Source organism: Macaca nemestrina, chromosome 8, assembly GCF_043159975.1.
Source record: "Macaca nemestrina isolate mMacNem1 chromosome 8, mMacNem.hap1, whole genome shotgun sequence".
Classification (NCBI taxonomy): domain Eukaryota; kingdom Metazoa; phylum Chordata; class Mammalia; order Primates; family Cercopithecidae; genus Macaca; species Macaca nemestrina.
The window spans coordinates 147,556,056-147,569,574 of NC_092132.1; the positions used below are offsets into that span (position 1 = coordinate 147,556,056).

General features: G+C 44.7%; 2 protein-coding genes across 5 annotated transcripts in view; one reads left to right on the forward strand and one right to left on the reverse strand.

Annotated features, from left to right (window-relative positions):
- Positions 1–13,519, reverse strand: part of LOC105464174 (microcephalin 1) — a 243,977-nt gene that overhangs the window by 82,927 nt on the left and 147,531 nt on the right. The window lies entirely within an intron of this gene.
- Positions 6,209–13,519, forward strand: part of LOC105464176 (angiopoietin 2) — a 63,074-nt gene continuing 55,763 nt past the window's right edge. For both annotated transcript variants that reach the window (XM_011711845.3, XM_011711846.3), the window contains exon 1: positions 6,209–6,975. In XM_011711845.3, the coding sequence (XP_011710147.1) occupies positions 6,688–6,975 (288 nt within the window). In that variant the 5' untranslated portion in view covers positions 6,209–6,687. The remainder of the gene's footprint in view (positions 6,976–13,519) is intronic.

Below are 13,519 nucleotides of genomic sequence, written 5' to 3' on the forward strand. Positions count from 1 at the left end.
GCTTAGTGTGCCAGGCGCCCAAGAGTCCCGAGTGTGCCCCTCTGTCTGCAAATGGCTAAAATCAAAACATAGTGTCCCAGCTTCATTTTTTAAACTATTTCAGCCCTGGAAGTTCCTCATACATCAACAAGGCACTTTCCAAAAATTAAGGCCGGGCTGCCCAAATAAGCCTGCAGCAGTCACCGCCTCCCAGGCCTGCAGGCAGTGGCGGTGGGAGGAAAGCAGCCTGTAGCCGGCCAGGCCACGCTGAGGATGGGAGACAGTCTCAGGAGGGGTTGCCCAGGCCTGATGGAAAACCATGTCAGAACAAACTGCCCGATAAATGCAGGGCAGCAATGTGCCTTTAAGTATGTCTGAGCCCTTTCCATGTGTTTTTCAGCTCAGCAGGGCTTTTTCAAATTGCATGCTGGCCAATGCATTGCTGGGACTGTACCGGTTGGAAAGGCAAAACGACCCCGGGCCTGGGTCAGGCTGGTGGCCCCATTTCCATCCCTTGATTTGGATAAATGCTGAGTATTAAACTGGCCTGCTGGACAACAGCAGGGGTCACGGGGGCCCACTTGGAAATTCTGTTTGGCCACCCATAGCTTGGGGGCTGCCCCACTTTGTGCTGACTTAGCATCTGTTTTTGGTTTCTGGTTGCTTATGAGAGCTGCATGGATCGCTCTGGGGGAACCTGGGATGGTTTGGCTGTCATGAGTCCTATTCCACATTCAGCCAGTGATGGGTCCACGCACCACCCACTTCCACGGTCCTCAGGAGGCCCTTTGGCTTTTCTTGTTTGTGCCTTAGGGCCTCCAACTGGGCAAACTGAGCCAAAAGGGCTGGCCACGAGGTTCTTTGTAACATTGGCCTCTTTCTGGGAGTAGGTAGCTGTGGTTTTTCTGGTGTCGTCAACCAGGGTAATAAGAACTTGAGACAGTTCCACAGAGAACACATGGGAACCTCTGAAATGTCAGTTGATGACACACAATATGGGGGAGAAACCAAACAGGATTAAGGAAATAAATCGCACTATGCACAGCTGTTCAGCAGAACTATTACGGAAAAAAATTGGGTGGGTAGGCAGGTGGCTTTTGGGAACCTGCGACAATGTTTCTCGTCTGACGGTCTCACCTGCCTCTTGCCTGAAGTACAGCAGGGAGGAACACCCAAGATTTTCTCTGGAGTTCTGAGATCCCCCAGCCAAGCCTCATTGAGAGTGAAGGGGTCCCAGATGGGTGGCCTCAGACCCCCAGGCTGCATGGCGGTGTTACTGGACACCCACAGCTCCAGGCTCTACACCTAATGCCTTCAAGGGCCTCCCCTTGCCTCCCCCAGGCTTCCTGGTCAGTGGCCTGATGGACCCTGTCTCCACTTCCCTAGGGGCCACAGCTCTGAGCTCCCCAGGCCACTTCCTGGCCCCTCTCCCTACCTGGCATCCCTGATTCACTTCAATGTGGCACTTTCTCTGGGCACCTATTCTATCCCTTTAGTAAGCCCCTGTAAGCAGTCACACAGAAGGCTGAGCTGAGGCAGCAGCTCTCCCCTGTTCACACGGTGGTCACCACACTCTGTGCACTATCCATGGCCTTGCCGACCACACATGGTCACCACATCGTGTGCACTATCCATGGCCTTGCCGATCACACATGGTCACCACATCGTGTGCACTATCCATGGCCTTGCCAATCCCACATGGTCACCACACCGTGTGCACTATCCGTGGGCTTGCCAATCACACATGGTCACCGCACCATGTGCACTATCCGTGGCCTTGCCGATCACACACGGTCACCACACCGTGTGTACTATCCATGGCCTTGCCGATCACACACGGTCACCGCGCCGTGTGCACTATCCGTGGCCTTGCCGATCCCACACGGTCACCACGCCATGTGCACTATCTGTGGCCTTGCCGATCACACACGGTCACCACGCCGTGTGCACTATCCGTGGCCTTGCCGATCACACACGGTCACTGCGCCGTGTGCACTATCCGTGGCCTTGCCGATCCCACACGGTCACCGCGCCGTGTGCACTATCCATGGCCTTGCCGATCCCACACGGTCACCGCGCCGTGTGCACTATCCATGGCCTTGCTGATCATACATGGTCACCACACCGTGTGTACTATCCGTGGCCTTGCCGATCCCACATGGTCACCGCACCGTGTGCACTATCCATGGCCTTGCCGATCACACATGGTCACCGCACCGTGTGTACTATCCATGGCCTTGCTGATCCCACATGGTCACCGCACCGTGTGTACTATCCATGGCCTTGCCGATCCCACATGGTCACCATGCCGTGTGCACTATCCATGGCCTTGCCGATCACACACGGTCACCACGCCGTGTGCACTATCCATGGCCTTGCCGATCATACATGGTCACCACGCCATGTGCAGTCAACAGCCATGCCAACCACACATGGTCACATTGTGTGCACTATCCATGGCCTTTCCAACCACACATGGTCACCACACTGTGTGTACTGTCGACAGCCATGCCAACCACACATGGTCACCACGCTGCGTTCACTATCCATGGCCTTGCTGATCACATATAGTCACGATACCGTGTGAACAATCCATGGCCTTGCTGATCACACATGGTCACCACACTGCGTGGACTATCCATGGCCTTGCTGATCACACGTGGTCACCACACCGTGTGCCCTGTTGACGGCCATGCCAACCACACGTGGTCGCCACACTGCATGCACTATCCATGGCCTTTCCAACCACACATGGTCACCACACTGCGTGCACTATCCATGGCCTTTCCAACCACACATGGTCACCACACTGTGTGCACTGTCGCCAGCCATGCCAACCACACATGGTCATCACACTGCATGCACTATCTATGGCCTTGCTGATTACACATGGTCACTGTACTGCGTGCACTATCCATGGCCTTGCTGACCACACACGGTTGCTGCACGGCATACAGTGTCAATGGCCTTGCTCACCACACATGGTTATTGCACAGTGTAGACCGTGGATGGCCTTGCTCACCACACATGGTTATTGCACTGTGTAGACCGTGGATGGCCTTGCTCACCACACATGGTTATTGCACTGTGTAGACCGTGGATGGCCTTGCTCACCACACATGGTTATTGCACTGTGTAGACCGTGGATGGCCTTGCTCACCACACATGGTTATTGCACTGTGTAGACCGTGGATGGCCTTGCTGACCACACACATGGTTATTGCACTGTGTAGACCATGGATGGCCTTGCTGACCACACACGGTGGTGGCTGCACTGTGTGTACTGCCGACGGCCCTGCCAACCACACATGGTCACCACACCGCGTGCACTGTGGACGGCCTTGCCCAGCACCTCCTACCCCCACAGACCACCTAGGCTCTCGGAGGCCAGCAAGCTCCAGTCCAGGCCTGATTTCTAACAGCCTATGAGCTAAGAATGTTTTTTAAACTTTTAAATGATTGGAGAAAATACAGAGAATATTTCATGATGTGAAAATTAAAAGAAATTCAAATTTCAGTACCACGAATAAAGCTTTACTGGAGCCCAGCACGCTCACTCAGTTAGGCTGTCCATAGCTGCTTTGCACCACATCAGCTTTGGGTGGTGGTGACGGTGGCCGTATAGCCTGCAAAGCTGAACATTATTACCATCTGATAGTTTACAGAGTTTGCCAACTCCAGGTCTGATAGAGCTTCCCCTGACTCTCTAGTTTGGATAATTTCCATTTAGGAATCTCCAAAGAGCTGTTCCTCCCATGTTCGGAACTTGAGGGGATTTGAAAAGGACGGAGTCCATGCCAGCTGCGCACAGCATGTTATCTGCCCAGAAGCATCATTGTCTTCCTGTGTGCTCTGACTGCTCTCTCTTATCACATCCAATTTGTACATGGGTCTCTCCCTCTCCATACACTATTAGCTTCTTTAGGTCAGATACCCAGTTGCCTTCATCTCTATCCCCAGTGCATAGCGTGGTGTCTGACACAAGGCTGGCAGACAAAAAGTACTTTGGTGTGCCCACTTTCTATTGTTCCTTTTAAACTACCCTATTTGCCTGGAAGACAACTGAATGACTTTTAAAACCACGTATGCCGGCCAGGTGCAGTGGCTCACACCTGTGATCCGAGCACTTTGGGAGGCCAAAGCAAGAGGATCACTGGATGCCAGGAGTTCAAGACCAGCCTGGGCAACGACAGTGAGACCCTGTCTCTACAAAAAATAATCGTAAAAAAAGGTAAAACCACATATGTGATATTAATACCTTATAATACACTTTTTCAAACAGGAAATAAAAAAATTGCACCCTATGGCACTGCCTCACATTCAGAGAATAGCACAGTTACACTATTTGATGGTGGAAGAACTGATTCCCATCTAATGGAACATGCCTGTAAAGAAAAGGAACTAATATTTCTAAACACACAATTATATCTTAATCCTAAAAACCCTACAGAGAAAAAATGATCTCCATTTTATGAGTAGGGAGACCGAGGCTTCGAGAAGCATTTGCCGGAGTCACACAGAAGCAGGGTTCTAACACAGGTCTCATCTTTAAGACCTATATGCTTTATTTGACGGAGCACTGTCCGGATGGGTATAGCGTCTTTCATGGGTTCCCTTAGTGGAAACCATGTCCAGAACCTTGGTGGAATCATAGGACCTCTTCTGCTAATGGAATCCTTCTAGAGAGCGTCTTCCAGCTTTTCTGTGCAACAGAACCCTGTGGTTGTCTGGTGAAGCCTATAAACACCTTCTCAAAAGAAGACACATGCTACTTTATTCAAATGTGCAGTAGCAACATCTAGGGGTGGGTTTAATAAAAATGTATTTCAGAGTATTGTGACAGCAAATAAAAATAGCTGATTTCTGAGGATGAGAAAGTCACAGATATTCACACTGCTGTTTGTTAACTATTCACAGATAAAGGAAAGGCTGTCTTTCGGTTAGAACTTAGTGAAAAATAAAGATCTTTTATGGGTAGACGTGGTCTGTTAAGTCAGGGTACCAGGTATTCAGCGCTCACTGGGAATAATAAACCTTGTATCTTGAGAGATAAACAAACCACAGCAAAGGCAAGGGGCTTTTTCCCTATGTACACTTGGGCTGGTGAGTTAACATATTATTAATCTCTGAAGTATTAAGTTTTAGTTGTTAAAGGAACTGACTCGTAGGATTTACAGAGCCATAGGATTGAAGTTGAAAAATCCTGTGAGTGCACCCCTTGAATTGCACAGATGAGGACATTAGAGCTTAATTAAAATAGGGAAGTGACTTGTCTGAGTCTAATACCAAGGGGGACTAATGTAATTGATAATGTGTTACAAAATGCTGAGATGTCAACAAATCCTGACACAATAAAGAAGTTTGTGGGCTGGGCACGGTGGCTCACGCCTGCAATCCCAGCACTTTGGGAGGCCAGGGGCGAGTCGATCACAAGGTCAGGAGTTTGAGACCAGCCTGACTACCACGGTGAAACCCCGCCTCTACTAAAAATATAAAACTTAGCTGGGCGTGGTGCGGGCGCCTGTAATCCCAGCTGCTCAGGAGCCTGAGGCAAGAGGATCACTTGAACCCGGGAGGCAGAGGTTGCAGTGAGCTGAAATCACCCCCAACTGCGCTCTAGCCTGGGCGACAGAGCAAGACTCCATCTCAAAAAAAAAAAAAAAGTTTGTGTTCTTCTTTCTACACACACACTTAAATTCTAATTTCTCTATTGTAATGCAATGAACTTAATCAGTACAGTGCATTGTTAGTGTGAATATCCAAGTGGATTTTTTTTTAAAGAATAAAGGTCAGAGCTCAGAAACTGATGTTTCTAACGTGACTTAATAACAGAAGATCTCCCTATCCAACTGTTTTGAAATGAAAATCTTTTCTAACTTGGCTAGTGTTTCAAGAATCAACTAATATCAATGAATCTATTTTTCCCTCTGAAAAGGCACACGTTTACAGGAGCCAAACTTCTTCCTCTTTATTTGTAATAACAAAAATAAACCGAAGTCCTGACCTATTTGTAGTATTTTTATTCCTAAAGGAAAAAACAGGAACTTTCATTGTACTTTAACATTAAAGTTATTACCTCAGATATTTTGCCAGTTTAGCACGGCAAAATCAGTTTCAGACAAAAGAGATCAACTGCTCTCTCTAGGAAATACTTAATTGGGGTGGTGCCTAGGAAATGCCCAGGGGTCCTGTGACAGATCGGTTTTTCCCAGAGGGTTTCTGCGGCATGGGTCCTGGTTGGACGGCAGGCATTCTGCTCTGATTTTTCCTGTTGCCTGGCTAGTGACCCCCTACAGGAAGATAACGGATAAGCCAGGAGGGCGGAGCAGCCCACTACACATGTCTGGCTGCTCTTATCAACTTATCATATAAGGAAAGGAAAGTGATTGATTCGGATACTGACACTGTAGGATCTGGGGAGAGAGGAACAAAGGACCGTGAAAGCTGCTCTGTAAAAGCTGACACAGCCCTCCCAAGTGAGCAGGACTGTTCTTCCCACTGCAATCTGACAGTTTACTGCATGCCTGGAGAGAACACAGCACTAAAAACCAAGTTTGCTACTGGAAAAAGAGGAAAGAGAAGACTTTCATTGACGGACCCGGCCACGGCAGCGTAGGAGCCCTGCGTTTTAGACGGCAGCAGCTCGGGACTCTGGACCTGTGTGTGCCTTCAAGTTTGCTAAGCTGCTGGCTTATTACTGAAGAAAGAATGTGGCAGATTGTTTTCTTTACCCTGAGCTGTGATCTTGTCTTGGCCGCAGCCTATAACAACTTTCGGAAGAGCATGGACAGCATAGGAAAGAAGCAGTATCAGGTCCAGCATGGGTCCTGCAGCTACACTTTCCTCCTGCCAGAGATGGACAACTGCCGCTCTTCCTCCAGCCCCTACGTGTCCAATGCTGTGCAGAGGGACGCGCCGCTAGAATACGATGACTCGGTGCAGAGGCTGCAAGTGCTGGAGAACATCATGGAAAACAACACTCAGTGGCTAATGAAGGTAGGAAAAAAATCCATCTGTCTTTGTGAACAATCCATGCTATTAAGATCAGCTTGGCAGCAGCTCAGGTTTTAACAACAACAAAAAAAAGAAGAAGAAGGATAAAGAGGATTAGTGCTGGAGAGCGGGTTGCTGGTACCCTCAAATGAAAGATCATTTCTTTTATTCTATCCCAGGGTGTGTGGGTCGTCCCCGGGGTGAAAATAATTATTTGGAAAGAATGCCAGAGTCAATACAGAAAATCTCTAAAGTTAGAAATCTCTACTAACAAGGGAGAGGAAATACACTTCTCTGCACAACTTGTGTGCCGTTTTGTTTGTTTACATCGTTTAAGCTCAGTAACACCCATCACCACGGAGGTTCTCAGCTGGTTGCAGGCAAGTGAGGGAAGGCTGTGAGCCACAGCAGCCCGCGAGCCAGGAAGACCGTGACAAGCATGCTGATGACCGAGGCATAACGGATGGAGTAAAGTGCTTTACCAATTTCCTGAATTTATTTACTAAAATAGGTTGTGACTCTTGGTAAACGAGAGGAAATTAAATAAAGCAGACCTTGTGTTTCTCAGAATCTCACGGCCCTACTGCTAAGGGCTTTTGCCATCTGTAAACAGGGGCACATTTCCCAAGCGTCCCAAAGGTATTCAGCACTGCAGCCCCCGTCAGTTCCAGCAACCAGTGCGGCATGCGTCCCCACGTGGGACGGTTATGTTCAAGTCATGCCATGACAGGACAATCTATCTGACAGTTTGTTCTTGGGGTGATTCCACTGTTTCACAGATGATCCCACTGTTTCCTAGACTTTTTATGGAGATGTAACCAAAATAGGATATTGAAAGCTCTGTTTTTCTTTCACAAATAATTTTTTTTACATGTAAACATGGGAGCTATTTATATAAAACCCAAAACGACCCTGGAATTTTCTTTATATGGACTATATGTATTCTAAAGGAAGTTTAAACAAAATGCATACATTAATTGTTAAGTAGCATGATGATGCCATTACATCACAATGTTTACATGGCAGGGAATGTGATTATCTAAAGGTATATAGTCTTTTAAAAGTTGGTAAGCCTCATTTGACACGTTACCCTAGAAAAGCACAATTATTTTCTCACTCTTTCATTTCACCATAAGCCTTTTGTTAGGACACCTTATCTGAATCTCGGAACGGATTTTGGAGCCTAATCTGTGCTTCTCATTACCTCCCGTACCTTCAGAGAGAAAACAACTAAGTTATTATTTGAGTCATGAGCTTAAACGAATCAATGTGAATGAATGTTCCCAGCACCACTGGTTACTGTGTCAAGAGGAGTCATTGAAAACAAAAACTTACCAAAATGACCTATCAAATACAGATTTCATGTAATATGAAACTCACTAGCAATGTCTTTTTAAGCTCCTGGCTCAGTGCTCCAGTAAGTTTCCCTCCTTTCCCAGGTCACTGTGGTGCGCTTTTAAACATCTTCTAAAATTCGTAGCTGTGTAAATAATTACGCTAAGCTTAAAAAGTATGCAGCAACACAGGTTGACATATGTGGAAGGCAAACTATATCCTAAATATCTGCTTAACTGGAACTTCCTATTTCTTTGTAAATCTTCATGCTGATGTTTAATGACTTTCCCACATCTACCGTGGTTACAGAGTCACAGTGAGGGATGAAAGACGCATTGCAGTAAATATTCTAATCTGCCCGACGGGCAAGTCATCTCCTAGAAGAAATGGCCAGGAAACATAAAAGAGTGCTTTGCTAAATGCAAGGCTGCTAAATTGTATTTGCTTAATTAAGCCTACGTTAGGTATACCTGAAACTCCATAAGCAAAGCTCATATTTCTTTCTTAGGTAAACTACCCCTTCTGTTGGGTCTTTGAGATAAAGACAGAAAAAGACAAGGAATTCTATGTTAGGCGACCAAAATTTCTTCCTTTCCAGGTTCACTTAGTCAATATTTGAACAGCAGTATCACAATGCTATTTCAAAAGTCCGTCTTCAGCTGTCTAGCTAAATATCGTTTCACCAAGAATGACTTAATGTTTATCTTTGCACGAGCTCCACACCTGTTCTCCCAGCCTATCTCAGCGATGTGCACCTGAGAAAGGCAATTTGCACTCTCGCTTGGTTTACAGGCTTCTGGCTTGGGAATGAAAACAAAAAAGCAAAGATGAAACCCACTTAAAGTGATTAAATGTAACCTCTCTGTTTGTGTATCTCCTGTGTTTTGTCACCTGTGATAATAAACACTGATTTTCTCATGAGGAAGAAAATAATATAAAATGGAATGATAGATAAGCCACACAGTTAAACGGTCACCATTACAACCTAACACCCACTGATTTGATTAGCACAGAAAGCAGCAGCACAATTCTGTGTTTTTCATGGTTTTACATATTTTCTTTTGAGCTATTTTTTGGGGAAAAGAAAAAGTTTCCATATCTCCTTTCTCTCCTGGATCAGCACTAAAAATGAAAGATTGAAAAACAACCTACTACAAAATCTGTACACTTTTAGGAAATTAAAACACTTGTCAGGAAGGAAATTAAGACCAAGTTTCTGGTTCATTTTAGGGCAAATAAATAGTAGTTCAACCTCTGAGTGGTCAGCATAGCCTAGGGACCTTCGACTAAGAAAGCAGGTTTCACATCACCGAAAGGTCCCACGCTGCCCCTTTTATCTGTCCGGCAAAGGAAGTGTCAGGCTTCTGAATGAACTCAGAGGAATATGAATGGAACAATACAGGACAGCTCACTCGCTGTGTAGTAGTTAAACAAGGATAAGATAAATTCATGATTGCTAGCACATGAAACACACTGCAATGGACCAAAGACTACTCATGCTACGTCTCTCTTGCTAATCCTGCAACTAGTCTGAACCTCTGCCCTGGTGATATTAAACACACTTTATAAAAACTCACAAATAATTTAGCAAAACGGATTGTAAGAACAAAGGGATTTTTTTTCCTGATAAGAGGAAATATGGAAAGGAAATAACTATTTCACACTGATGAGTGCCTCATACCTATAAACAACTGCAAGTCTATGAACACTTTAAAACAGAATGATTTGAAAAATAAACTTGATGCCTACTGCGGATGCAAACATTTCCTCTGCCATCTTTTTTGTTTGTGTGTTTGTTTGTTTTTTAAACGACATAAGAACAGGCTGGAAACTGTAAATGTGAATTGCAATCCTTTTCTTTCTTTAAAAGTAATAACAGTGTATCTTTTTAATAAGATGTGATAGCTACTACTCATGAATCAATGCATAGGAAACCATGCAGTTATGCTCTTCAAACATAGCTGCTGTCACTGGGAGAAACGGATGGTGAGAGGCTCGTAGAGGAACCCAGCCCGCCAGTCCCACCCTGCCCTTGCTAGGGACTGTGTGTGTGTGTGTGTGTGTGTGTGTTGTCGTGTGTGGCTACAAAACACTCATTAGCTGTATATTAAAACAACAACAATAAAACCCAGGGCTTGGTTCATTAGAGGAAAGAAAAAAATCCCATCCCATTCACAGCCACTGGTCTCTTGTGATAGTGGAGGACAAGAACCATTACTGTATCCGCTGGCTACATCCTGAGTGGTGAAATATGATTGCGCTCAGTGTTAGTATTACTATATAGTAAGGAATGCAGTAAGGAATGTAGAAGAGACAGTTTCACTATGGTAGGGGAAGTGCAATATATTTAATTTTGGAAAATACAAATATAGTTTACTATATCTCTTATGCAATATGTATATGTGTAGTACAATATATGCCTCTACAGTATATAAAACATATAAAATATAATACATGTTTACTCTATGTGGATTATATATTATACATATATCATTTGTTTTCTGTGGTCAAGTAGTCTTTGTTTACTATATGGCATTGTCTGAGATACTGGATTAACTAGTCAGATATCATACTATTTGCTTGCAGAGTCTAGAACTAGGAAATGGATTTCCATAATCTTACCTTCTACTGAGACACCAGATAATCCATATAGTCTCAATACTGAAGTCTGAAATTTTTCTGATTTTAGTCAATTTGGCTCTTTACAGTTGTAAACAGGTTGTAATCCACAAGTGTATCTGTAATCTACAAGTGTACACGGAACTTGAGAAGGATAATTGTCTTATCAGTGGTGATCAGATGCTCAGGATGGTCCATGGTGCTTATTTTAATCCATAAAATAACTGAAATTTTGTATATTTAAAATGGAAAAACAAGAGTTCAAATCAACTCTACCATCATGGGAGTAATTTAAAAAATAAAACAAAAATATTATGAAAGATATGGGCAAGGTAAAAAAAATGTCAGGCTATTGAAATGGTGGAAATAGGAAGCAGATTCTCCTTCCCCAGTCTTCCATCCCTTTCTTGGAGATTAGCACTCAGAGATTTCTTTTACCAGCCCTTTATTTAAAATGCCAAATTTAGTATCAAATGTACAGCTTTCCTTCTTTTTAAAACACGTACAGTGGCATTGTAGCATAATCAGGATCTTTCCTGGCCCACAAATGACATGACAAGAGGTTGGAAGGAAGATTGTATTTAGGAACAAAGAGCAAATTTGAAAGATTGAGGTAAAGAAATAAAGGTGTGTGTGGGGGCAGGGGCAGGAGAGACAGACACACCACCTGTGAGGGAGTCAGTCAAGATGAGGAAGAGAGGGAGGATGTGGCACAACTGTTTTGACAGGGAAGAAAGGAGGTGGTTTATATCTCTCCATATCTGGCCACAAAATGACAGCAGGGCCTGGACAGCTTTGTGGATTTCCTGAGTTGAGATCAAGAGGATGCATACAATGAATCATGAACACGGACAGACTGTTTTCCAATTAGCTGTTCACAATTTGCAGGATGTTTACGGTACTTAATGGCAAGTCAGCAGGCAAACCATTCTCTCTCTCCCTGTATGTATGTATGTTTGTGTGTGTGTGTGTTTACACATACACATATCATATTAAATATGCAAAATATATATTTGTTCTACAGGATAATCCTGTAAGATTGGCTTCATTTGGCAACTGATACGGCCGACTCTAATTAAACAGCGCCCATCTAGACAGCCAACACCTATTCTCTTTGCGCTATAGCCTCCTTGGGCTTGAAGGAACCTAACAATGAGAATTTTCTCCTAAATTATTCTAGAATCATTCTGATATAAAGACAGCCACTCAACTTTGCAGCCGCATCATTCATCACTAAGGTAGTGATCCTAACAGGGTAGTTCTGAATCACCTTAAAGCACTGTCCACACCTCACCTCATTTTGCCCCGGGAATATCTCTAGCACGCAAGTATGGTAGGTATGGTGGATGCAAGCCTGTATATTTTTTTAAGTCCCTTATAAACACGGGGCATGCTAACACCAGTGCCCTCTGCAGTTTAGCTGCCTTGTATGGATTGCCCAGCGGTAAAGTAAATACGGGAAAGCACGCATATCCCCCCCTCTGACAAAAGCAGACTTTTCCGTGGGGCTGGGAAGACTGCAGAAAACTGCTGAGAGGAGTGTGAATGAGTATGAATTTGGGCAGAAGTGCGTTATTTCTCAGTTCATTCGCGTAAGTGAGTGAACACCACACGACCCCACCCACCCCTCGTAGGGGGGTTTCAAGTTCGGGGCAGGAGCCATGAAAGTTTGTTTATTTGTTCAAAAAATATTTATCGAGGACCTACATGTGTCCACGCAGTGTTGGTTCTAGGTGCCTGGAAGAAGTCAGGGGGGGAAGAAAATGCCTAAAGCCAGGCACAGTGGCTCACACCTGTAATCCTAGAGCTTTGAGAGGCCGAGATGGGAGGACACTTTGAGGCCAGGAGTTCAAGGCCAGCCTGGTCAACAGAGTGAGACCCCATCTCTACCATGGCACGCAGCTGTGGTTCCAGCTACTTGGGAGGCTGAGGTGGGAGGATGGCCTGAGCCCAGGAAGTCAAGGTTGCAGTGAACTATGATGGTGCCATTGCACAGCAGCCTGGGCAACAGAGTGAGACCCTGTCTCTTAAAAAAAAAAAAAAAGACAATGCCTATGCTTTTGGTCAGTAGTGTAGCAGCAGCTGGTATGTGCTGCACAGAAGGGTAAATGAATGAAATGAGAAATTAAACACAGCGCAAAGGGAGTCAGGCATGGGCGGGACTGTGGGGTGGGGATGATGTTAAGTCCTTGGTCACTACATGGAAACCCTTTTATAAAAGGAAAATCAATGAGAACTATTTCTGAATGGTTGCTATTCCTATTACCTAAGTAATATATGGATATTGCAAAAAATGGAGAATATACAAAGACTGACAAAAAGTAAATATTAGGTATAATTATATGATTCTGAAATAAACATTCTTAATATTTAATGCTTATATGTAAACACTGTATATGCTATAGTACTTATTATATAGTACTTATTAAAATTACCTCTTCAATAATTTGTTTTTATTAAAAATAAAAAAAAAAAGTGAGCCTGAGAAGTTAAGTAACTAGTTGACACCCCTGGTTAGTCTTGGCAGCAATTCTCACCCACTGGGACTCCGATCTTTAGACAAGTGCAGGGCACTCCTAGGCCAGCATCAGGA